Source organism: Pseudophryne corroboree, chromosome 2 (assembly GCF_028390025.1).
Source record: "Pseudophryne corroboree isolate aPseCor3 chromosome 2, aPseCor3.hap2, whole genome shotgun sequence".
Classification (NCBI taxonomy): Eukaryota; Metazoa; Chordata; class Amphibia; order Anura; family Myobatrachidae; genus Pseudophryne; species Pseudophryne corroboree.
The window spans coordinates 61,783,160-61,810,849 of record NC_086445.1 but is presented as its reverse complement, the minus strand read 5'-3'; the positions used below and the strand labels follow the sequence as shown (position 1 = coordinate 61,810,849).

The 27,690-nt window shown below is 48.5% G+C and overlaps 1 protein-coding gene across 1 annotated transcript; it reads right to left on the bottom strand.

Moving 5' to 3' along the window:
- On the bottom strand, nt 1-26,965 carry HIKESHI (heat shock protein nuclear import factor hikeshi). The gene is made up of 5 exons (XM_063951370.1): nt 26,711-26,965; nt 6,571-6,808; nt 5,439-5,590; nt 1,477-1,595; nt 1-1,266 (listed from the first exon to the last, which is right to left on the bottom strand). The coding sequence occupies exons 1-5, from the start codon at nt 26,738-26,740 to the stop codon at nt 1,212-1,214; spliced, it is 594 nt and encodes a 197-aa protein (XP_063807440.1). The 5' UTR covers nt 26,741-26,965; the 3' UTR covers nt 1-1,211.
- Between the last annotated feature and the right edge of the window lie 725 nt (nt 26,966-27,690).

Below are 27,690 nucleotides of genomic sequence, written 5' to 3'. Positions count from 1 at the left end.
TCACTTTATGGCACAGTTTATTCATAGCATAAAATAGTAGTAAAGCTCCATAACAGAGATAAATGTAATTTCATGAAATGTTCTGTCCAGATAAACACTTCACTTGCAAAACTCATTTGAAGCTGCTGTAATAATACTTTCAGGCAAGCAACACAAAAAAAAGTAGAGTCCAAGTTTTAAAAAAATTATCCTATATAATAAAAAGCTAACGCTGATCCTCACCTCTATGGGGGGGGGGGGGGGGTTTAAAGTGTTTTGCACGCTAGCGGCCACTAAATTGAGTCCGATGGAGCAATTAAAGTGTTGCACCGTTTGGCCCCTGCGATGACATTACTGCTATAATGCACCGTCATTCTGACGGGCTGGTAACTAGTTTAGTATATTTGGCCTCGCCTGATGGAAAGAACACTACAAATGTATGTTGCATACATTCGCCCATATTAGCGTCACTGAACTTTTTTTTCCCAAAATTTGTCAGCAAATAAATTAAACACACAAAGAGGAATATTCGGAATTAATATACAAACGTTTGTGTCCCTATAAGTACAATACCAAAGGCAATTTTTATTAAATATTGTTCCTTATTTCGATTTCACAGCAAATGAATTTAGAAACTATCAAATTCATTTATCAAAATAATAATAATAGTAATAAAAAGCCCTGGCCATTTAAATAAAACAAACAATTAATTATTTCATTAAGTACCTTAACTAATCTGTAATTACTACTGCAGTTCTGAAAAAAAAAAAGCAAAACTTATTTCTTCTGGTTCAACCACCTGTCGTCTTGTAGTATATAGCTGTAGTAGATGATGACAATATTTGGTCAGATATGACCCATTGTAAATTAAAAATTGCCCTGATCTTTTGGAAGTCATTAGAAAACGTTAAGGTTTAGAAGAAAAAAAGACTTTCATGGCAATAACGTATGAACCTTAAAACAGGTTTAGTAAGATACTTATTGAAAGAGACAAGTGTACATCCAAACGGGGTCATCAAAACACTTCAAGGCCTTTCAGAGCGAAGCTTTTGTAGACGTCCCCTCCCCACAACCAATAGCCTTTATCCACCAATACCCGCAGCAAGAGCGGGTGTAACCGTGCCTGCGTTCCAAAACACATTTTGCTGGAGAAACCAGGAGAGAACTTAGGAACTGGCCAGCAAAGAAAGTGAGGCACCCAATGCAGTTTCCCTTAATGGACTCCACCCAGTCTACGTCTTCCAGAAGAACGGGTTCTGTGCCAGGCGCCGCTGAAAGTTCTCATACCTAAAGGCAGGCAAAGAGGAGACCAAATTAATATTTATTCTGCGAGTACATGTTATAAGCGGCAGGGGGGATAGGGGGAGAGATAAGTGGGTGGGGCCTAAGTCACATGACTCTGAACATGTTTTATGTTGGAATGCAAATTGCAGTGATGCCCCATTTCCTTCCCTCGGATTGTACACAGAGTGGTCCCTCCTAGGCACCCCTCCTTACCATTTGAGGACAACATTTGCGGGTATAAAAACTTCGGAGGGGTTAGGGATCATCTGAGCCTGCGACACAGCAAATGATGTTGCAAAGTTGTAAAAGTTGTCCAGCATTTTCTGAGTGAACTGGAAGAAAAACACAAATTATTACAAAAAAAAACAACCAAAAAAACTAGGGAATTTATCAAAGCTTGGAGAGGGAGAACGTAGAGAGATTTAAAGTACCAACCAATCAGATTCTGTCATTTTTCAAACACAGCCTGTAACATGGCAGTTAGGAGCTGATTGGTTGATACTTTCTCTTTCTCCACCATGGGGGTCATTCAGATCTGATCGCACGCTAGGTTTTTTCTCTGCGCTGCGATCAGGTCAGAACTGCGCATGCACCGCAATGCACACGTGTGTCGCGCGGGTACAAAGCGGATCGTTGCTGTGCGATGGGTTTTACGAAGAATCCATTCGCACAGCCGATCGCAAGGAGATTTACAGGAAGAAGGTGTTTGTCGGTGGCAACTGACTGTTTTCTGGGAGTGTTTGGAAAAATGCAGGCGTGTCCAAGTGTTTGCAAGGCGGGTGTCTGACGTCAATTCCGGGCCCGGACAGGCTTAAGTGATCGCAGCGGCTGAGTAAGTTCTGGGCAACTCAGAAACTGCACAAAACTTTTTTGTACCGCTCGGCTGCACATGCGATTGCACACTTGCACAGCTAAAATACACTCCCCTGTGGGCAGCAACTATCTGATCGCAGCTCTGCAAATAAAACCCTAGCGAGGGATCAGGTCTGAATTAGGTCTATATCTCTCTCCAAGATAAATCTCTCCTATTCTAGATGCATTTCATATTTATATTGACGACATTTTCTACCCACGTTACAATCATTTATTGGTGAGTATGCGCCAAGCTGCAACTTTTCGATTACACATTGCTTTTCTCCCAATGTGGTGCGGTTACAGCATCAGCATAATCCCCAGGATCATCATGGATTGTATCTCCATGGCCGAGCAGCCGCACACAAACCTCATGGCACCATGCGCTGTGCATAAACATCAGTGGCGTAAAGCGGACTATGGAGAAGTGGAAACGCGTTATCTAGAGTGACCACTCGCGCTTCACCACCTGGCAATCTGACGTATGAATCTGGGTTTGACCGGTGCCATGAGACCACTCCCTGCCAACTGTAATGTTTGGTGGACGGGGATAAATGGACTGGTGTTTGGCTTGGACTCCCCTAGCTCCAGTGAAGTGAAATCTTCATGTTGCAGCATACAATGACATTCCAGAGAATTCCACGCTTCCAACTCTGGGCCTGATTCGGAGTGGCATGTATATTTGAATGCGGCTGCATCTAGAAACTATGGGGCAGATGTATTAAGCCTGGAGAAGAGATAAAGAAGTGATAAGTGGAAGTTGATAACGCAACAGCCAATCAGCTCCTGTCATTTTTTTCAAACATGAAATGATTGGCTGGTGCGTTATCACCTTGCACTTATCACTTCTCCAGGCTTAATACATCTGCCCCTTTTTGCTTAATGCGCATACGTCCTTTGCTACATATACACACAATTCATAGTCGCACGGAGCTCAACCGTGTCTCTCCGTAGCTGCATTCATATTACATGCGGATCAGAATCAGGGCTTTCGTGGAAACAGTTTTAGGGAAGTCCCTTTTCTGTCTCAGCGTGACAACGTCCCCGTGTACAAAGCCCAGTACATCAGAGTTTGGTAGAAGGACTAGACTGGCCTACAAAACCCTGACTTCTTCAACTCCACCCAACATATCGCCCAACAAGAGCCAACCTCGCTAATGCAGTTATGGCTGAATGGATGTGAATCCCCACAGTCCTGTACTGAAGTCTAGCGGACAGCCATCCCAGGAGAGCGGAGACTTGTCTGTGGTATTGGAATGAGATATTCAACAAGCACGTAAGGGTGTGATGTTCATGTAGCCATGTAATGTAAGCAGTTCAGCTTTTACCAGGGCCGGCCCGAGCTTTATTTTCTGGTCAGCGAATGTACAACAGCTAGCTGATCCCCACTCCCACCTACTGGAAGGAGAACTGGAGTAAAAACAATGAGCCATTTGGATTCTTCTGCCCCCTCCGTCACTCACTGGGGTAAATTTACTAAGATGGGAGTTGTATTTAAGATGGGTTGTTGCTTATAGCAACCAATTAGATTCTACTTCACATTTATCTAGCACCTTCTAGATAATACTTGAAATTTAATTGGTTGCTATGGGCAACATCCCATCTTAAATACAACTCCCATCTTAGTAAATTTACCCCACTGTGTGCATGTGTAAAATAATTTGACACCTGCAGTAATACTGCCTGGAAATATGTATTTTAGAGATTACAGGACAGCTTCTGGTTGGAGCCATACACCAATTTATTTTAGAGATGAGCGGGTTCGGTTTTACTCGGTTCTCAAAATGGCATCTTATTGGCTCACGGATGTCTCGTGTTTTGGATAGCCAATCAGATGCCGTTTTGAGATCAGAGTAAAACCCGAACCAGCTCATCTCTAATTTATTTCCTTTGTGGAATGTTACATTCCTGTACACTGTATTTCCATTACATTGCCATATTACACCCATATCATCAGCACTGTTCACTTTCAACAGTTTTTGGTCCAAAAAGACTTCACAGAAGATACTCAGCCAAGGCCACTAACATGGCACAGATGCTACATAGCAACATATCAGGAAATAATGAGATGCTCATGTAGGGAAGGCAATACAGGGGCAATGTGATGGTAACATTCATATTTACTAAGGGTATTAGAGACCAGCACAGTTATAGCAAAGAATTTGCTAGAACAAGAGGCTATAGGAATGGCAGCCACTTCTAGAAGTTGCACTGGGCAAGATTATACAATCTAAAACGGACAGATGTTAGAGCTGGTTTTGCTTTACTGGTATGGTGTAACATTATATCCACCGAGGGGTAAATGGAATACCTTCCGAGTTTCCAATGAGATTAAACGCAGTTTTCAGTGAGTCTAATGCTAATTAAATTAGCACAGGTTCCTCCCTCTAAGTATCACTAGCACTAGCAGTTCTTCTAGGCTGGTATTAGAAACATCGGTGGACAAAGAGCATACGGTAGGTCTCACCAATGTTTTCATACTAGCCAGTACTAGTGGAACCATAACCACACCATGATTCCACCAGCCCTTGGGTAGTTGGCACCTGGGCTGGTTTCTCCAGGGGAGATGGGCCTACATTGGGCCCTCAGGTACAACCAGCTGTAGTGCCAATAGTACTAGGGCTCTTCTCCGTATGCCCACCTACAAAGAACATGTTAAAATAAAGACAGAACACCAAATGTTTTAATAATTTATTACACAGCACCTTCACCTGGGGCTTTAAGCTCTTTTGCGTGGCTGCCGCCTCCCCAGGCCTTGTTGCGTTCGTCTTCTTTGATCTTCACCTGGGGGGCGGAGTTATAGAAACTCTTTTGCATAACCGCTGCCTCACCAGGACTTGCGACAGCGTCTTCTTTCATCGTCATCTGGGGGCAGCAGCCGGTCATCTACAGCACCAGCGCTTGCACTGCAGCAAGAGCCGCCTCTCCGCAACCACGCTCACCGGCCCCCCTCCCATGTGCCCAACCGGGGGTCGTGCGCTGAATGGGATCTCTCAGTGAGCCGGCAGCTAGCCAATCAGGCTATCGCTAATCAGATATGCAGAATGGAGAAGGCAGCGGTTGCACCCTCCACGGTGTGGCGCTCTACGTGGCTGCATACCCTGCGTAGTGGTCGGGCCGGCCCTGGCTATTACACCCCTTTAGTACAGTATAAGTAACCTGCAGGCTCCTGATGCAACATGGTGACCATGATAAGAAACAGTCGGGCAGATGTATTAACCTGGAGAAGGGATAAATCAGTGATGCGTTATCACCTTGCACTTATCACTGATTTATCACTTCTCCAAGCTTAATACATATGCCCCCATATTCCTGTGACTGACCTGGGTGAAGGAATCCACAGTCGACACAGCAGCGTTGGCTACAGGGGTCTGTTGCGCCAGCTGCTCTAGTAGCTCCACAGAGATACCAATCTGTGCTACCGAGGGCGTCTGTGGTAAACTCATGGCTCCAAACGGGTGCTGGGTCCCCTCACCTAAAAATAAAACCAGAATGAAAAGTTAATTACAATAGTAAAAAAATAATAATAATCCTTTAGACCATGGTTATTCAACATACGCCCTACAGTAGAACTACACATCCCAGCATGCCCTGCCAGTTTTAGCATGCACCTATTAACAAAGCTGTGGCAGGGTATGCTGGGATGTGTAGTTCTGCAGCAGCTGGCGGGCCTCATATTGAGTACCCCTGCTCTAGGCCATTGTTTCTGAATAATGTGTCCCCATTTAGGACTCATCCGTATAGGAAAACATATGTTCTGCTCAGCAGATACCCGTTGCTATGGCGCTGGCGCAGAGCGAGTAACAGGCCAGCTGCGTAGCGTATATTGCACAAATTCTCTCTGCTCTGAAAAAGAGAAGCCCTTCTCCCAACATTTCTAATCCCGAAAAACAAAAGGAGCACTTCCCCAAATTGCCCATGCTACACCCTGATCTGCTTAGAAGTGACCCAATCCACCGTGACCTAGTGTTCACTCTAGGCTGTTTTAGCAGGGCGCCGCGCCCTGCCCGTTTTTTAGCAGGCAAAACCCGCCCTGCCCCTTTTGCGGCGCCCTGCTAGAACAGCCACCCGCTTCCTGCCCTCCCGGCGTGTATAGATGCCGTGCGCATGCGCACGGCATCCATTCACGCATTGGGAGAGGGCTGGGGAAAGCCCAGCACCGACGGAGGTGCTGGGCACGCCCCCAACAGTGACGTCGCCGGCCACAGACGCTCTCTATAGTAGCGTCTGTGGGCCGCCCCGCCCCTAAAATGACGTAGGTGTGGCCACGCCCCTAATTTGCGTGGCCGCGCCCCCGTTTCGGGCGCGCGCGGCGTGCCCCCGGAGTCCGGCGCCCTGCCCCTTTTCACTCCTAAAGTGAACACTAGTGACCCCAAACACATACAACCGGTAACGGACAGTCCTACTGCAGGCTGTGCTGAAATCTCATCTCCCGAGTAAAAAGTCTCTTCTTACCGGACTTCAAGCCGGAGATTTTGAATATGGCACTTGGTTTTTCATTTGTAATGAAGCCGAGCAGCTGCCAGACGGGCATGCCACTGTGGTCAGGGTACGAGATGTAGACGGAGCCGCCCATCCTCTCCGGGAAGGGGATAGTGCCCAGCATAAACACCACTACGTGATTGATGCTCTCATAGTCAGGCAGGTTAAACACAAACTTATCCTCCGCCACTTGCTGGGCGTCTGTCTGCACCTAAGGGAAAAGAAGAACAACAGAAAACTATGTTACATCATTTTAAATTAAGATTTAAAAAAAAGTTATTTGGCAAAAATCTCTAAACGGGGGACAACGTATTGCAGGATAACTGTGACATCTCTCTCCATCAGTATAAAGCGTATTACTCTTGTTACTATCACTGGGATGCGGTCAATTCACCTACAATCCAAATTTTTGATAAGGTCCAAATTCCGACAACCATTGATCGGTGGTCAAAATCCCGACGTGGTCAAAATACAGACATTTACAACGTCGACAGGTCAAAAAACTCAACATGAGTTTTTCATGATTATTTTTATTGAAACCGACTTTTTCATACTTTACCATCCCAGTGAACCTGGAGGGGAAAGATAATAGTGTGCCGAGCGCAGCGATATGCGGTACACTTATACTATGTCCATGTCGACATACACACACAAAAAATAGGATTTGAATTACCTACCAGTAAATTATTTTCTCGTAGTCAGTAAAGGGTACTGGGGTCCACATTAGTACCATGGAGTATAGATGGGTCCACTAGGAGCCATTGGCACTTTAAGAGTTTGAGAGTGTGGGCTGGCTCCTCCCTCTATGCCCCTCCTACCAGACTCAGTCTAGAAACTGTGCCCGAGGAGACGGACATCTTCGAGAGAAGGATTATACACAGATAGTGGTGAGATTCATACCAGCTCACACACAAGGCAACCCAAGCTATCTAGCCTGAAACATGAGCAACGGCTGAACAGGATTACTTACCAAGTAACAAGACAGTACTTACCCAGAACTAAGCAGTACTGAACTAAGTCATACTGCAGGATCACGAAGCGCTGGGCGTGCGCCCAGCATCATCTACGGACTACGAGAAAAGGATTTACCAGTAGGCAATTAAAATCCTATTTTCTCTTACGTCCTAGAGGATGCTGGGGTCCACATTAGTACCATGGGGATGTACCAAAACTCCCAGAATGGGAGGGAGAGCGCAGAGGCTCTTGCAGAACCAACTGACCAAACTTAAGGTCCTCAGAGGCCAAAGTATCGAACTTGTAGAACTTTGCAAACGTGTTCGACCCTGACCAAGTAGCTGCTCAGCAGAGTTGTAATGCCGAGACACCCCGGGCAGCCGCCCAGGAAGAACCCACCTTACGAGTAGAGTGGGCCTTAACAGACGTAGGACACGGCAAGCCTGCCGTAGAATACGCATGCTGGATAGTGAACCTGATCCAGTGAGAAATCGTCTGCTTAGAAGCAGGACATCCAATTTTCTTGGGACCATACAGGACAGAGTCCGATTTTCTGTGACGAGCAGACCTTCTCACATAGATTTTTAGAGCCCTTAAAACATCTAAGGACTTTTATGAAATTGAGGAGTCAGTCGCAACTGGCACCACAATAGGTTGGTTGATATGAAATGCCGACATAACCACTGGAAGAAACTGGTGACGTGTCCGAAGCTCAGCTCTATCTTCATGGAAGATCAAGTATGGGCTTTTACATGACAAAGCCCCCAACTCAGACACACGTCTAGCAGAAGCTAAGGCCAACAAAGTGACAGCCTTCCACGTGAGAAACTTGACCTCAACCTCCTGTAGAGGTTAAAACCAGTCCGACTGGAGGAACTGCAACACCACATAAAGATCCCAAGGCGCCGTAAGCAGTACAAAGGGAGGTTGGATGTGCAGAACTCCCTTCAAAAAAGTCTGAACCTCAGGGAGGGCAGCCAACTGTTTCTGGAAGAAAATGGATAGGGACGAAATCTGGGCCTTTATGGATCCTAACCTAAGGCCCATATCCACACCTGCTTGCAGGAAGAGGAAAAACCGTCCCAGTTGAAACTCCACCATAGGAAACTTCTTGGACTCACACCAACAAACATATTTTTTCCAAATACGATGGTAATGTTTAGACGTTACTCCTTTCCTAGCCTGTAACAGGGTAAGAATAACCTTGTTCGGAAATGCCCTTCCGAGCTAGTATCTGGCGTTCAACCTCCATGCCGTCAAACATAGCCGCGGTAAGTCTTGATAGGCGAACGGCCCCTGCTGCAGCAGTTCCTCCCGAAGAGGAAGAGGCCTCGGCTCTTCTAGCAGTAGATCTGCATACCAAGCCCTTCTTGGCCAGTCCGGAGCAATGAGGATTGCCTGTACTCCTGTTCTCCTTATGAGTTTGAGAACTCTTGGCATTAGTGGAAGTGGAGGAAACACGTACACCGACTGGAACACCCAAGGAGTCACTAGGGCGTCCACTGCCACTGCTTGCGCGTCCCTCGACCTAGAACAATACCGCCGAAGCTTCTTGTTGAGACGAGAGGCCATCATGTCGATTTGGGGTACGCCCCAAAGATCTGTTACTTCCTTGAACACTTCCAGGTGGAGACCCCACTCCCCTGGATGGAGATTGTGTCTGCTGAGGAAGTCCGCTTCCTAGTTGTCTACTCCCAGAATGAAGATTGCTGACAGCGCCAACGCGTGTTTTTCTGCCCAGAGGATGATTCTTGTTACCTTTGACATTGCAGCTCTGCTCTTCGTTCCGCCTTGTCGGTTTATGGAAGCCACTGTCGTTACGTTGTCCGACTGTACTTGAACGGACCAATTTCTCAGAAGATGGGCCGCTTGGAGAAGACCGTTGTATATGGCTCTTAGTTCCAGAATGTTTATCGGCAGGCCGGCTTCCAGACTTGACCACCTTCCTTGGAAGGTTTCCCCTTGAGTGACTGCGCTCCAGCCCCGGAGACTTGCATCCGTGGTTAGAAGGATCCAGTCCTGAATCCCGAACCTGTGGCCCTCCAGAAGGTGAGGTAATTGCAGCCACCAGAGGAGTGAAATCCTGGCCTTTGGCAACAGAAGTATTCTCTGGTGCATGTGTAGATGGGATCCCGACCACTTGTACAGGAGATCCAGTTGGAAGGACCAAGCGTGAAACCTCCCATACTGCAGAGCCTCGTAAGAGGCTACCATCTTCCCCAGAAGGCGAATGCACTGATGAACCGACACCCGGGCTGGCTTAAGGACATCCCGGACCACTGTTTGTATCACCAACGCTTTTCCTCTGGAAAAAACACCCTCTGCACCTCCGTGTCGAGGATCATTCCCAGAAAGGACAACCTCCTGGTTGGTACTAAATGTGATTTTGGGATATTCAGGATCCAACCATGTTCCTTGAGAAGCTGGGTCGTGAGAGCTATTGACTGAAACAGTTTCTCCTTGGACGATGCCTTTATCAGCAGATCGTCCAGATACGGAATTATGTTCACCCCTTGCCTGCGGAGGAGAACCATCATTTCCGCCATCACCTTGGTGAAAACCCTTGGTGCTGTGGAGAGGCCAAATGGTAGGGCCTGGAACTGAAAATGACTGTCCAACAGAGCGAATCGGAGAGAAGCTTGATGCAGCAGCCAAATCAGAATGTGGAGGTACGCATCCTTGATATCTAGGGATACCAGGAATTCCCCCTCTTACAGACCTGATATCACTGCCCGTAGAGACTTCATTTTGAACTTGAACTCCCTCAGAAAGGGGTTTAGTGATTTTAAGTATAGAATGGGCCTGACCGAACCATCCGGTTTCGGTACCATGAAAAGGTTTGAATATTAACCTGTGTTCTGTATTTGAGGAGGGACTGGTACAATGACCTGTACCTCCACCAACTTCTGGAAGGCTCCCTGTAGGGTAGCCCTGTCTGCCGGCAAAGCTGGCAAGCCCGATGTGCAGAACCGATGAGGAGGGAGATCTTGAAATTCCTGCCAGTACCCCAGGGACACAATATCTAGTACCCAGGGGTCCAGGCCGGACGACACCCAGACGTGACTGAAATGTCTGAGTCTCACCCCCACCGGCCTTACCTCCAGGCTGCGCTGTCCACCGTCATGCGGAGGACTTTGGCGCACCTGAAGCAGGCTTTTGTTCTTGGGAACCTGTCGCAGCAGGTTTCTTGGATTTTGGCCGGCCCCCCTCTAAAGAAGGTTTTGGGCGGTTTGGTCTTTCTTGGTTTAGAAACCTGAAAGGACTGAGATGCCGGTGAAGAAAAAGGTTTCTTCGTAGCAGGAGCTGCTGAGGGAAGAAAAGGGGACTTACCCGCTGTAGCCGTGGAGATCCACGCATCCAATGCTTCCCCAAAGAGAGCCTGACCTGTGTAGAGTAGGGTCTCCACCCCTCTCCTGGATTCCGCGTCGGCAAACCACTGGCGCAGCCACAGGCCTGACCACTTTACTATAGCTTTAGAAATCCATGCACAGGCAATAGTAGGACGGAGTATCGCCCCTGAAGCCGTGTATATGGATTTGAGCATAGTATCAATTTTGCGATCAGCCGGCTCCTTTAAGGCGGCTCATCCTGGGACAGGTAAAATCACCTTTTTTGAGAGTCTGGATACAGACGCGTCCACTATGGGTGGGTTTTCCCATTGCTTTCTATCCTCCTCAGGGAAGGGGAAAGCAACCAGAACCCTCCAAGGGATCTGGAATTATTTCTCTGGATTTTCACATGCTTTTTCAAAAATAGCATTTAATTCTTTGAACGCAGGGAAGGTTAGCGAGGCTTTCTTATTTTCAGTGAAGTAAGCCTCAACCTGCTCGGGTGTTGTATGAGCAATATTCAGCACATCTCTAATAGCCTCTATCATCAACTGCACCCCTTTTGCAAGAGATGCGGCCCCCCTGAGCACGTCCTCGTCACCGTCTGCCATGTCAGAGTCGGTATCCGTGTCGTCTTGCATGATCTGGGCAAGAGCACATTTGTGAGAACCCACAGAGGGGGGCCCTGAGGTAACAGAACCAGACCAAACTGCCATAGAATTCTGTAAAACCCGAGTTGCAGATTCATTCTGAGCAACCCTAGTAGAAATCTGAGAAAATAGGATTTTAATACCTACCGGTAAATCCTTTTCTCTTAGTCCGTTGAGGATGCTGGGGTCACATCAAGAACCATGGGGTATAGACGGGATCCACAGGAGACATGGGCACTTTAAGACTTTCAAAGGGGTGTAAACTGGCTCCTCCCTCTATGCCCCTCCTCCAGACTCCAGTTATAGGAACTGTGCCCAGGGAGACGGACATTTCAAGGAAAATGATGTATTGTTAAACTAAGGTGAGATACATACCAGCTCACACCTCAAGCACGCCGTACAACATGGCATTTAACACAACAGTATGAACCACATCAGCAACAGGCTGACTATAAACGTAACACAACATGTGTGCAACCCCAACTAATAAATGCAGATACAGTACGCACTGGGACGCGCGCCCAGCATCCTCTACAGACTAAGAGAAAAGGATTTACCGGTAGGTATTAAAATCCAATTTTCTCATACGTCCTAGAGGTTGCTGGGGTCACATCAAGAACCATGGGGTTTATACCAAAGCTCTAGAACGGGAAGGGGAGAGCAGATGACTCTGCAGCACTGACTGACCAAACAAGAGGTCCTCATTAGCCAGGGTATCAAACTTGTAGAACTTCGCAAAGGTGTTTGAACCCGACCAAGTAGCTGCTCGGCAAAGCTGTAATGCCGAGACCCCCCGGGCAGCCGCCCAGGACGAGCCCACCTTTCTGGTAGAAAGGGCATTAACCGATTTCGGTAACAGCAATCCAGCCGTAGAATGAGCCTGCTGAACCGTATGACAGATCCAGCGCGCAATAGTCTGCTTGGAAGCAGGAGCCCCAATTTTATTGTGAGCATACAAGACAAACAGAGCCTCTGTTTTCCTAACCTGAGCCGTTCTGGCGACATAAATTTTCAAAGCTCTTACTACATCGAGAAGCTTCGATTCCAGCAAGGCGTCAGTAGCCACTGGCACCACAATAGGTACCACTTTCGGCAGAAACAGCTGACGAGTCCTCAATTCTGCTCTATCTTCATGGAAGATCAAATAAGGGCTCTTGTGAGACAAGTCCGCCAATTCAGACACCCGCCTTGCGGATGCCAAGGCCAACAGCATGACCACTTTCCAAGTAAGGAATTTCAACTCTACCTCCTGTAAAGGTTCAAATCAATGAGATTGAAGGAACTGCAACACCACGTTAAGATCCCATGGTGCCACAGGGGGTACAAAAGGAGGTTGTATGTGCAACACGCCTTGCACGAAGGTCTAAACTTCTGGAAGGGAGGCCAATTGTTTTTGGAAGAAAACCGATAAAGCTGAAATTTGAACTTTAATTGAGCCCAAGTTTAGGCCAGCATCCACACCGGCTTGTAGAAAATGGAGAAACCGTCCTAACAAATTCTTTCGTAGGAGCCTTCTTGGATTCACACCAAGACACGTACTTTCTCCAAATACGGTGGTAATGTGTAGACGTTACTCCTTTCCTGGCCTGAATAAGAGTGGGGTTGACTTCCTTGGGAATACCCTTTCGGGCTAGAATCCGGCGTTCAACCTCCAAGCCGTCAAACGAAGCCGCGGTAAGTCTTGGAACACGCACGGCCCCTGCTGTAACAGATGCTCCCTCAGGGGAAGAGGCCAGGGATCTCCTATGAGTAATTCCTGAAGCTCTGGATATCAAGCCCTTCTTGGCCAGTCTGGAACAATGAGGATCACTTGAACCTTTGTTCTTCTTATGATCTTTATCACTTTTGGAATGAGTGGAAGCGGAGGAAACATGTACACCGACCGAAACACCCACGGTGTCACTAGGGCGTCCACTGCTATTGCTTGAATGTCTCTCGACCTGGAACAATATCTCTGAAGTTTCTTGTTGAGGCAAGACGCCATCATGTCTATTTGAGGAATTCCCCAAAGACTTGTCACTTCTGCAAAGACCTCTTGATGAAGACCCCACTCTCCTGGATGGAGATCGTGTCTGCTGAGGAAGTATGCTTCCCAGTTGTCTACTCCTGGAATGAAGATCGCTGATAGAGCGCTTGCATGCCTTTCCGCCCAACGGAGCACCTTTGTGGCCTCTGCCATTGCCGCCCTGCTCTTTGTTCCGCCCTGGCGGTTTAAGTACGCTACTGCTGTTATGTTGTCCGACTGAATTAAGACGGGCTGACTGCGAAGAAAATGTTCCGCTTGCAGAAGGCCGTTGTGAATGGCCCTTAACTCCAGCACGTTTATGTGTAGACACATTTCCTGGCTTGACCATTTTCCCTGGAAGTTTTCCCCCTGCGTGACTGCTCCCCAGCCTCGGAGACTCGCATCCGTGGTCACTACGATCCAGTCCTGGACCCCGAACCTGCGTCCCTCTAGGAGGTGAGAGCTATGTAGCCACCACAGGAGTGAGATTCTGGTCTTGGAGGCCAGGGTTATCCTTCGGTGCATGTGCAGATGGGACCCGGACCACTTGTCCAATAGGTCCCACTGAAACACTCTGGCATGGAATCTGCCAAACTGAATGGCCTCGTAGGCCGCCACCATCTTCCCCAGCAACCGAGTGCATTGATGGATCGATACCCTTGCTGGTTTCAGAATTAGCTTGACCAGGTTCTGAATTTCCAGAGCCTTTTCCACTGGAAGAAAAACTCTCTGTAATTTTGTGTCCAGAATCATTCCCAAAAACGACAGCCGTCTCGTCGGGACCAACTGCGATTCTGGCAAGTTTAGAAGCCAACCATGTTGCTGCAGAATTGTCAGGGAGAGCGTAATGTTCTGCAGTAATTGTTCCCTGGATCTCGCCTTTATCAGGAGATCAAAGAAAAAGGGGTGACAATTCCTAGCGCTCTATACAAACAAAAATATGGTGACAGCCTTCAAATGACAATAAAAAGAATACCACCGTTCTTTCAAATACAGACTTCCAAAGATACAATGTGTCAAATGACAAATGGCGCTCCTTTCTGTTCGTTTTGTTCCTCTATATGCCCCTCAACAAATGAGGTCTATACATGTGAATTCATTCACCCAGCAGAAAAACAGACCATGGAGATTTCCCAAGTAGTGAATAGATGGCAAAGGGAATCCCCTTGTGGTATTGTAATTACCTCTATGCACCCCTCAAAATAATGAGGTATATGCGTGTAACTGTTTCACCCAGCAGGAATGAAACATAAGGGTTGCTTGAAATAGTGGATAGATGACAACAAATCCGTTACACCCGTGTGATTCACCTTATGGTAATGTAATTACCTCTATACACCCCTCAAACCAATGAGGTATATGCGTATGGATATTTCACCCGGCAAAGTCGTAACACAGGAATTTCTTAAAAGCAGATTCTTTTATTACAATCCTCCAAATGAACAGATGGTAGGTCCGTCTGAGTCCCAAACAGATAGTCCCCGCCGTTAGCTGACAAGGTAAAAATTATGACTTACCCGCGGTAGCCGTAGATACCAACTCAGCGAGGCCGTCACCAAACAATACACCACCTTTATACGGTAGAGACTCCATAGCTTTTTTGGAGTCAGCATCAGCATTCCATTGATGAATCCACAATGCTCTCCTAGCTGTGACTGCCATGGCATTGGCCCGTGAACCCAAGAGGCCAATTATCTCTCGCAGCTTCCCTGATATGACCTAGTGTCAGAAGAATGTTATCCCTAACCAGGGTATCCAATTCAGATGACAGGTTATCTGCCCATTTTTCGATAGCACTACTCACCCATGCAGATGCAATGGCTGGTCTGAGTAGCGTACCCGTGGAAATATCAATGGATTTCAATGTATTTTCCTGCCTACAATCTGCAGGATCCTTTAGGGCTGCCGTGTCAGGGGACGGAAGAGCCACTTTTTTGGACAGCCGTGATAAAGCCTTGTCCACAATGGGGGGGTGACTCCCATTTTTCCCTATCTCCAGAGGAAAACGGATACGCCACTACAATCCTTTTGGGAATCTGAAACTTTTTGACAGGATTTTCCCAAACCTTTTCACAAAGCGTGTTCAGTTCATGAGAGGGAGGAAAAGTTACCTCAGGTTTCTTCCCTTCATACATACAGACCCTAGTATCAGGAACAGCAGGGTCCTCAGTGATATGTAATACATCTTTTATAGCCACAATCATGTACTGAACGCTCTTTGCCAGTTGTGGATCTAATCTGGCATCACTATAGTCGACACTCGAGTCCGTGTCGGTATCCGTGTCTACCAGCTGGGCAAATGAACGTTTTTGTGACCCCGAAGGGGTCTGGACTTGAAACAACACATCCTCTACGGATTTCTTCCAAGCCTGGTTCTGAGACTCAGATTTATCCAATCTTTTATTAATCAGAGCCACATTTGCATTCAAAGCACTCAAAACATTCACCCAATCTGGTGTCGGCGGTGCCGACAGGGTCGCTCCCACAGCCTTTTGTGTCCCCAACACAGTCTCCTCCTGGGAGGAGCACTCCACCTCAGACATGCCAACACACGTGCACCCACCACACGCAGATACACTGGGCCTATAGGGGACAGACCTACAGCAAAGCCTGTCAGAGAGACACAGAGGGAGATATAGCCAGCCCACAGCCCAGCGTTCAAAACCCGGTCTGAACACTACAGCCAATGTCCCAGACCTGCAGCGCTTTTATAAACAAGTATAATGCACCAAAATCGCTGTCTCCCCCCGTTTTCTGACTTCTGGCTCTGCAAGGGGGGTGACGGCGAGCTCTGGGAACGAACCCCTAGGCATACCTAGTGTTCCAAACCCTCAGGAGCTGATGGTGTCCTGTAGCCAAAGAAGCAGATCCTTTAACTCACAGAAGTAGGTCTTCTGACTTCTCTCCCCTATGCCCCACGAAGCAGGGAGACTGTTGCCAGCAGTGCTCCCTGAAAATAAAAAAATAAGAATTTACTTACCGATAATTCTATTTCTCATAGTCCGTAGTGGATGCTGGGAACTCCGTAAGGACCATGGGGAATAGCGGCTCCGCAGGAGACTGGGCACAAAAAGTAAAAGCTTTAGACTAGCTGGTGTGCACTGGCTCCTCCCCCTATGACCCTCCTCCAAGCCTCAGTTAAGATACTGTGCCCGGACGAGCGTACATAATAAGGAAGGATCTTGAATCCCGGGTAAGACTCATACCAGCCACACCAATCACACCGTACAACTCGTGATCTGAACCCAGTTAAACAGTATGATAACCGTATGGAGCCTCTGAAAAGAAGGCTTCCAACAATAAACAACCCGATTTGTTTGTAACAATAACTATATACAAGTATTGCAGACAATCCGCACTTGGGATGGGCGCCCAGCATCCACTACGGACTATGAGAAATAGAATTATCGGTAAGTAAATTCTTATTTTCTCTGACGTCCTAGTGGATGCTGGGAACTCCGTAAGGACCATGGGGATTATACCAAAGCTCCCAAACGGGCGGGAGAGTGCGGATGACTCTGCAGCACCGAATGAGAGAACTCCAGGTCCTCCTCAGCCAGGGTATCAAATTTGTAGAATTTAGCAAACGTGTTTGCCCCTGACCAAGTAGCTGCTCGGCAAAGTTGTAAAGCCGAGACCCCTCGGGCAGCCGCCCAAGATGAGCCCACCTTCCTTGTGGAATGGGCTTTTACAGATTTTGGCTGTGGCAGGCCTGCCACAGAATGTGCAAGTTGAATTGTACTACAAATCCAACGAGCAATCGTCTGCTTAGAAGCAGCGCTGAAAACCACCTTAGGGAGAAATTGAGGACGAGTCCTCAATTCCGCCCTATCCGAATGAAATATCAGGTAAGGGCTTTTATAGGATAAAGCCGCCAATTCTGATACGCGCCTGGCTGAAGCCAGGGCCAACAGCATTACCACTTTCCATGTGAGATATTTCAAATCCACTGTGGCAAGTGGTTCAAACCAATGTGATTTTAGGAACCCTAAAACTACATTGAGATCCCAAGGTGCCACTGGAGGCACAAAAGGAGGCTGTATATGCAGTACCCCTTTGACAAACGTCTGAACTTCAGGCACTGAAGCCAGTTCTTTCTGGAAGAAGATCGACAGGGCCGAAATTTGAACCTTAATGGATCCTAATTTTAGGCCCATAGACAATCCTGCTTGCAGGAAATGTAGGAAACGACCCAGTTGAAATTCCTCCGTAGGGGCCTTCTTGGCCTCACACCACGCAACATATTTTCGCCAAATGCGATGATAATGTTTTGCAGTTACATCCTTCCTGGCCTTGATCAGGGTAGGGATGACTTCATCTGGAATGCCTTTTTCCTTCAGGATCCGGCGTTCAACCGCCATGCCGTCAAACGCAGCCGCGGTAAGTCTTGGAACAGACAAGGTCCCTGCTGGAGCAGGTCCTTCCTTAGAGGTAGAGGCCACGGGTCCTCCGTGAGCATCTCTTGCAGCTCCGGGTACCAAGTTCTTCTTGGCCAATCCGGAGCCACGAGTATCGTTCTTACTCCTCTCCTTCTTATGATTCTCAGTACTTTTGGTATGAGAGGAAGAGGAGGGAACACATATACCGAATGGAACACCCACGGAGTTACCAGAGCGTCCACCGCTATTGCCTGAGGGTCCCTTGACCTGGCGCAATATCTGTCCAGTTTCTTGTTGAGACGGGACGCCATCATGTCCACCTTTGGTTTTTCCCAACGGTTTACAATCACTTGGAAGACTTCTGGATGAAGTCCCCACTCCCCCGGGTGGAGGTCGTGTCTGCTGAGGAAGTCTGCTTCCCAGTTGTCCACTCCCGGAATGAACACTGCTGACAGTGCTATCACATGATTTTCCGCCCAGCGGAGAATCCTTGCAGCTTCTGCCATTGCCCTCCTGCTTCTTGTGCCGCCCTGTCTGTTTACGTGGGCGACAGCCGTGATGTTGTCCGACTGGATCAATACCGGTTGACCCTGAAGCAGAGGCCTTGCTTGACTTAGGGCATTGTAAATGGCCCTTAGCTCTAGGATATTTATGTGAAGAGACGTTTCCATGCTTGACCACAAGCCCTGGAAATTTCTTCCCTGTGTGACTGCTCCCCAGCCTCTCAGGCTGGCATCCGTGGTTACCAGCATCCAATCCTGAATGCCGAATCTGCGGCCCTCTAGAAGATGAGCCTTCTGTAACCACCACAGGAGAGATACCCTTGTCCTTGGAGATAGGGTTATCCGCTGATGCATCTGAAGATGCGATCCGGACCATTTGTCCAGCAGATCCCACTGAAAAGTTCTTGCATGGAATCTTCCGAATGGAATCGCTTCGTAAGAAGCCACCATTTTTCCCAGGACTCTCGTGCACTGATGCACTGACACTTGTCCTGGTTTTAGGAGGTTCCTGACTAGCTCGGATAACTCCCTGGCCTTCTCCTCCGGGAGAAACACCTTTTTCTGCACTGTGTCCAGAATCATCCCTAGGAACAGTAGACGTGTTGTTGGAATCAGCTGTGATTTTGGGATATTTAGAATCCACCCGTGCTGACGTAGCACTACCTGAGATAGTGCTACTCCGACCTCTAACTGTTCCCTGGACCTTGCCCTTATCAGGAGATCGTCCTAGTAAGGGATAATTAATACGCCTTTTCTTCGAAGAAGAATCATCATTTCGGCCATTACCTTGGTAAAGACCCGTGGTGCCGTGGACAATCCAAACGGCAGCGTCTGAAACTGATAATGACAGTTTTGTATCACAAACCTGAGGTACCCTTGGTGAGAAGGGTAGATTGGGACATGGAGATAAGCATCCTTGATGTCTAGAGAATCCATATAGTCCCCTTCTTCCAGGTTCGCTATCACTGCTCTGAGTGACTCCATCTTGAATTTGAACCTTTTTATGTAAGTGTTCAAAGATTTTAGATTTAAAATTGGTCTCACCGAGCCGTCCGGCTTCGGTACCACAAACAGCGTGGAATAATACCCCTTTCCCTGTTGTAGGAGGGGTACCTTGATTATCACCTGCTGGGAATACAGCTTGTGAATAGCTTCCAATACTGCCTCCCTGTCGGAGGGAGACGTTGGTAGAGCAGACTTCAGGAACCGGCGAGGGGGAGACGTCTCGAATTCCAATTTGTACCCCTGTGATACTACCTGCAGGATCCAGGGGTCCACTTGCGAGTGAGCCCACTGCGCGCTGAAATTCTTGAGACGGCCCCCCACCGTGCCCGAGTCTGCTTGCAGAGCCCCAGCGTCATGCTGAGGACTTGGCAGAAGCGGGGGAGGGCTTCTGCTCCTGGGAAGAGGCTGCATGGTGCAGTTTTTTTCCCCTTCCTCTGCCCCGGGGCAGGAACGAGCGGCCTTTTTCCCTCTTGCCCTTATAGGGACGAAAGGACTGGGTTTGAAAAGACGGTGTCTTTTTCTGCTGAGAGGTGACCTGGGGTAAAAAGGTGGATTTTTCAGCCGTTGCTGTGGCCACCAGGTCCGATAGACCGACCCCAAATAACTCCTCCCCTTTATACGGCAATACTTCCATATGTCGTTTGGAATCCGCATCACCTGACCACTGTCGCGTCCATAACGTTCTTCTGGCAGAAATGGACATCGCACTTACTCTAGATGCCAGGGTGCAAATATCCCTCTGTGCATCTCGCATATATAGTAATGCATCCTTTAAATGCTCTATAGTTAATAATATACTGTCCCTATCCAGGGTATCAATATTTTCAGTCAGGGAATCCGACCAAGCCACTCCAGCGCTGCACATCCAGGCTGAGGCGATCGCTGGTCGCAGTATAACACCGGTATGTGTGTATATACCTTTTAAGATATTTTCCAGCCTTCTATCAGCTGGTTCCTTGAGAGCGGCCGTATCAGGAGACGGTAACGCCACTTGTTTTGATAAGCGTGTGAGCGCCTTATCTACCCTAGGGGGTGTTTCCCAACGTGCCCTAACCTCTGGCGGGAAAGGGTATAGTGCCAATAATTTATTAGAAATCAGCAGTTTTTTTATCGGGGGAAACCCACGCTTTATCACACACCTCATTTAATTCATCTGACTCAGGAAAAACCACTGGTAGTTTTTTCACACCCCACATAATACCCTTTTTTGTGGTACTTGTAGTGTCAGAAATGTTCAATGCCTCCTTCATTGCCGTGATCATGTAACGTGTGGCCCTACTGGACATTACGTTTGTCTCGTCACCGTCGACACTGGATTCAGTATCCGTGTCAGGGTCTGTGTCGACCATCTGAGGTAACGGGCGTTTTAGCGCCCCTGACGGTGTCTGAGACGCCTGAACAGGCACTAATTGATTTGTCGGCTGTCTCATGTCGTCAACAGTTTTTTGCAAAGTGTTGACATTGTCACGTAATTCTTTAATTACTACCATCCAGTCAGGTGTCGACTCCCTAGGGGGTGACATCACTAACACAGGCAATTGCTCTGCTTCCACATCATTTTCCTCCTCATACATGTCGACACAATCGTACCGACACCCAGCACACACACAGGGAATGCTCTGATAGAGGACAGGACCCCACTAGCCCTTTGGGGAGACAGAGGGAGAGTTTGCCAGCACACACCAGAGCGCTATATATATACAGGGATAACCTTATATAAGTGTTACTCCCTGTTATAGCTGCTGTATTTATATATTAGCTGCCAATAGTGCCCCCCTCTCTGTTTTACCCTGTTTCTGTAGTGCAGGACTGCAGGGGAGAGTCAGGGAGCCGTCCTTCCAGCGGAGCTGTGAAAGAAAATGGCGCTTGTGTGCTGAGGAGAAAGGCTCCGCCTTTCTCCCGCTTTTTTCAGGAAACTGGCAGGGGATAAATGCATCCATATAGCCCAGGAGCTATATGTGATGCATTTTTTTTAGCCATATAAGGTTTTTATATCGTTTTTATTGCGTCTCAGGGCGCTCCCCCCCAGCGCCCTGCACCCTCAGTGACCGGAGTGTGAAGTGTGCTGAGAGCAATGGCGCACAGCTGCAGTGCTGTGCGCTACCTTATTTGAAGACAGGAACGTCTTCTGCCGCCGCTTTCTCCGGAACCTCTTCGCTCTTCTGGCTCTGTAAGGGGGCCGGCGGCGCGGCTCCGGGACCCATCCAGGCTGAACCTGTGATCGTCCCTCTGGAGCTAATGTCCAGTAGCCAAGAAGCCCAATCCACTCTGCAGTCAGGTGAGTTCGCTTCTTCTCCCCTTAGTCCCTCGATGCAGTGAGCCTGTTGCCAGCAGGACTCACTGAAAATAAAAAACCTATTTAAACTTTTACTTCTAAGCAGCTCAGGAGAGCCACCTAGCTTGCACCCTTCTCGTTCGGGCACAAAAATCTAACTGAGGCTTGGAGGAGGGTCATAGGGGGAGGAGCCAGTGCACACCAGCTAGTCTAAAGCTTTTACTTTTTGTGCCCAGTCTCCTGCGGAGCCGCTATTCCCCATGGTCCTTACGGAGTTCCCAGCATCCACTAGGACGTCAGAGAAACCTAACTTAAAGTCTTTTCAAGGAAACTCAGTGTGCATCCAGTCTGCCTGGGCACAAATTCTAAACTGGAGTCTGGAGGAGGGGCAAAGAGGGAGGAGCCAGTTCACACCCCTTTGAAAGTCTTAAAGTGCCCATGTCGCCTGTGGATCCCGTCTATACCCCATGGTTCTTGATGTGACCCCAGCATCCTCTAGCACGTATGAGAAATCATAGTTTGATAGAGGATAACCACTCCGGCTCCCTTGCTGGTAGCTGCGCTACAACAGTGCAATCCTGATTACATGGAATGAGATCATCCTGAGAGGATATGTCCTCAGCTGCATATGACACAGAGTCCCTGGACATAACTGACCGGAGACCCCAAACACTCCACACACACACACACACACACACACACACACACACACAGTAGGTTAGACAGAGTTTCCCCCCGGAGAATGGCAAGACAGACACAGAGATCAGAGCCAACCCACTCACAGCGCTGTTATATACAAAGGACACCCCTTATCAGTGCCTACTGTGTACTGTAATAGTTGCACAGATCTAATTCACTGCCTCCCCCGCTTCTACAACCCCCTGGTATCGCACAGGATAGCTGGAGTTGCTTGGAGGGACAGCTCTGTCAGTGTCTGTGTACAGGAACTGCAGGCAGGAAAATGGCGCTGAACGCTGCTGGGTTCGCTCTGAGAAGCTCCGTCCCTTGAAGATGGCGCGTCTTCCCACACAAATTCTTTATACTGGCCTGAGGACTCCGGCGCTAGGCGGGGGATTCCGTCCCCTGTTGAGCGTCCGAGTATGGAGGATTGTGACTCTAGCCAGGGGATTCAGTCTCCGGTTAGCGTCTGTGACCAGTGTAGGGTATTCAGTCGCTGGCTCAGGACGCCCCTCATAGCGCCAACACTGTGTGCCGCTGAGCCTTCCCGGAGCGCAGCTGCTCAGAGCTGCGCTCCTACCCTTGTGCCGCCATATCTCGCCTCTTCTGATCTTCTGGCTCTGTAAGGGGGTGGTGCATGCTGCCGGGGTGAGCGATCCCGTGGCGGGGAACGTTCGATTCCCTCAGGAGCTTAGTGTCCTGTCAGCGGAGATAGTGGCTCAGACCCCGCAGGGCGGACACTACTCCCCCTTAGTCCCTCGATGCAGGGAGGCTGTTGCCAGCAGCCTCCCTGTAAAATAATAAACTCTAAAAATAAACTTTTACTAAAGAAGCTCTGTAGAGCTCCCCTAGCTGTGACCGGCTCCTCCGGGCACATTTTCTAAACTGAGTCTGGTAGGAGGTGCATAGAGGGAGGAGCCAACCCACACTCTCAAACTCTTAAAGTACCAATAGCTCCTAGTGGACCCGTCTATACTCCATGGTACTAATGCGGACCCCAGTATCCTTTAGGACGTAAGAAAAAACAATGAAAACTGTCGACTTTTTGACCTGTCGTCATTTTAAGTCTGCATTTTGACCTTGTCTGTATTTTAAATGTCGGTCAATTGTTGTCAGGATTTTGACCGTCTGGATTTTGATTGTAGGTATTTCATACTGATCCCCTATCATTAAATGTTTTACATTCTAGACGTCAGATGAGGAATCATTTGGTCAGCATTAAACACACATAGGCCTATATAAACATGTATACACACAGTAGCTGCCAGCAACTGTGTAATATCTAAGCCGACAGTGAAGTAGGATAACTCTGCATGCTGGGCCGGACGCACCGCAACCAAGATGTTATATTACATAAGAGGGGGCTGGGCCCAGGCAGCGGATACCCTGGGCGGTTCTCCAGGCTGCCGTTCCAGTCTCCCGACAGCTGTATTCAGGTGCCTCTGGGGCAGTGACGGTGTCACCCCTCAGCTTTGCCTACCACACACCCCTAGTTACGGCCATGTGCAAGCCATGCAGACATACATAGAGTGGGAGTTACACGGGAAGGATTGGGGGAGGCATTGCACGGCAAGGAATGGGGGAGGCGCTGCATAGTAAGGGTGCAGCTGCATGGCAAGGAATGGGGGAGGCACTGCATATAGTAAGGGTGCAGCTGCATGGCATGGATTGGGGGAGGCATTTCCCGGTAAGGAATGGGGAGGCGCTGCATAGTAAGGGTGCAGCTGCATGGCATGGGATGGGGGAGGCACTACATGGTGAGGGTGCAGCTGCATGGCAAGGAATGGGGGAGGTGCTGCATGGTAAGGGTGCAGCTGCATGGCAAGGAATGGGGGTGCCGCTGCATGGTATGGGTGCACATGCGTAGCAAGGGATGGGGGTGCCGCTGCAAGTGAAATTTGCAGGACTCAACTCACACCTAATTGGATTGCCCCCATAATCTGTATTGCAATGTTGCTATTTCTTGCACTGCGCATGCTCTGTACCAGCGTCTTATACTTCTCAGCCACATCCCCACTTGCAGCTGAGTGTGTGTAAAGGGGGGGTCTACACGTACACTACGGGCCTAATTCAGATTTCTACATAAACCCATTTGTGTACAATTCTGATGGTGTGGGGTCTGGGCAGGTGCAGAACGGGTCTTGCGACCAGTGCATAAAAACATCAGGAATGGCGCCCATGGGGATCTGAGGCTGCGTTCTCAAATTCAGCGCTCTGATCTCACAAATACAAACAGGGGGCGTCTATCTCCTACAGATGCCTCCTGCTGTATCTGAATATTAATTACACAGAACTTCACAGCCGCTTCCTTGCAGTAATGCAATTTCATACAAACATTTTATTATTTATTTATTAGCGGTTTCTTACATAGCGCAGCATATTCCGTTGCGCTTTACAATTAGAACAACAGTAATAGAACAAAACTGGGCAAAGACAGACAGACAGACATAGAGGTAGGAAGGCCCTGCTCGCAAGCTCACAATCTATAGGGAAACAGGCATTGATACTACAGACATGTATAATGAATTAATTTAATTAGGCCCTCTGTATTCTGTGGGCAGGAGGTGGGCCTGAAGGTGGAACTGAAGGTGGAACTGCGGGCTCTTCAGAGTTTAGTGTACAGAGAGATCAGTCTGATTTAAGGATACAGGTGGTGCAAATGCAATCTGAAGATGACGGCTACTTTTACAAGTGAATGTAAAGGATTGCAGGCGTAGATTTAATGCAATGCGGCCGAATGGCAGCGACTACCGCATATCAGCCTCATAGTGACATTTACATCTCGTACACACAATAACTTGATCAGAATTGGAAAAAGAAGTCAATGTTGCATATACAGAATAAAATACATTTTAAGGGTCACAAACAGAGACACTGGGCGCGATTCCTAGTTGTACGCTAATGCTTTCATAGCTCAGATACTGTACGCAGATACTGTGTGAAAATACGCAAATGTCTCAGCCGGCAGGACTTGTATTGAGAGGCCCACCGGCAGCTTGTCTCACCTCAGCAACTGCGTACAGAGAAGCAGCGCGATCGTGGATCCTTCGATAATCGGCATTCCGAGTAAACCTTTGGTCATACAGAATGGCCACGTGTACTGAGACATGGGAGCAATCTTTAATGCACAGACAGCGACACAATCCATAAAACATCTGAGTTCATGCCGCCACTCCCCGTTACCGTCCCCAAACAGTTCCTTCCTGTCAATTAATTTGCAAATGAATCCTCACTGGGAGCGACTACAGTAATGAATTTTGAAACATGCACAGCGCCACTAAGCTACTGTACACACTGCGCTGAGATCGGCCCAATTTGCTGTATCCAGCCAAATCGGAACAAGAAATCGGGCAGTGTGTATGCCATATTTGCGTGTTCCCGTGGATCGGACGGCTACACACCATTCTGACACGTAGCGGGCATTAGATGCGTGTGTGCAATCTGAAGATAAACGCTCAACTGCGAACAGATTGGCGTAGCGTACAACCAGTGGCGGATAAGGACGGAAAACCAGCCCCAAAAATTTATAGAAGCAGCCCTAATGAAGGGGTGGGGTCTGTTGAAGGGGGCGGGATCCTTCCTCAGAGGGCCTGATTGTACGCAAATGCGGTCTTCCTTGTGTCTTTTGCTGCAGAATAGGGGCATATTGGAAACTAAAAGTGACCCTGTAAAAGTTTGTAGAAGTGACCCGACTTGGGCAACACAAGAGGTATAACATACCTTGTAGCAATGGCAGTGGGCTGACGTCATGTGGGGGGTGGGGGGTATGACAACACACAAAACAGGGTCCGCAGACACGTCGGCCTACCAGGAATCTTCCTGGTGATCCCTATGGCCAATCCGCCCCTGCGTACAAATATGAATCAGGCCCACTGTCAGTCAGGAGAAGCTCTGCTTCTGCAAATCAGGGGCTACACACATAGCCAAATGACATGCCATGGGGGCAGTAATAACATATATCATTCTGACGTGTAGCGGGTTTAGAGGCGTGCGGAGTCTGAAGATAAATGCTCAACTGCGAACAGATTGGCGTAGCATACAACTATGAAGCAGGCCCACTGTCAGTCAGAAGAAGCTCTGCTTCTGCAAATCTGGGGCTACACACATAGCCAAATAACATGCCAGGGGGCAGTAATAACACATATCAGCACTGCATTCCTTTGTTGTCTATTTCACCTTGCAGGGGTAAGAGATTTAAGCAACATGCCAATGCCTGGATGCTAGGGGAACTACAAATAGCAGCATACCCTGCCATTCTGCGCTGGCAGATGGATTGCGCTGGTTGCAATGTAATGCACATAACCATGTAGGTGACAGGGTGCAGCCATCACTTACCAGCCTCCCGGCCACCAGGCAACCGAACATGTCTCCTCCCTCCCGGGATTACTGTCTCCCAGTCTCCCAGCTCCTGCACCCGCAGATCCCGTCCAGAAACTTCCAGAAATCCTCTGATTAGGGCAGTGCAAAAGCACCAAAAACAATACGCTCATCGCGGCCCGCCCCGCCGCGTCTCAGGCCGCCATCTTGGTGACTGGCGGCGATCTCCGGTCCTCTGCAGTCGCCGAGCTTTTCCAAGCTGGACCGCCGGTACTTAGCGCGGGGTCACATGGGCCAAAAACAATCCGCCATCTTGGAAGAGGGCAATATTATTATTTTTTTATGTCAAATATTAAAGACTGAGGAAGGATTTCCAGTGCTAATATATCATATGTTGAAACATACAGATAAAACTAAGGGATATATGACAGAAATTGACTCACTATAGGGTAAATACTTTAGTTGGTCATACACAGGTGTAATAACCACACTGGGTTACCCCAATGTGGTCTTATCAGGAAACCTGTTATCCACAGAGTTTAGAAAAAAGTACTATTTAGTGGTTTTGTCATAATGTCTAGTCACTATGAGGAGCGCTGCTAAACAATGCCAAACAACTGTGCTTAGTATTTCTGGAGTGACATTACGTAATAGCTATGTAAATATACCTATGTACATATGGGATCAGTACGAAATCCCGTCGGACGGGATCCCGGCGGTTGGAATACCAACACCGGGATCCCGACTGGCACAATCCCGACAGGGGGGCCAGCGCAACGCAGACCCTTGCGGACACGGTGCCTCGCTACGCTCGGCACACAAATTTATTCTCCCTCTGTGGGTGTCGTGGACACTCACAGAGGGAGAATATGTCGGGATTGTGCCGGTCGGGATCCCGGTGTTGGTATTTCGACCGTCGGGATCTTGACCGCATCCCATGTACATTAGTCCCAACCAGTGGCGGATCCAGGGGGGCGGGGGGGGGGGGGCACTCGTGC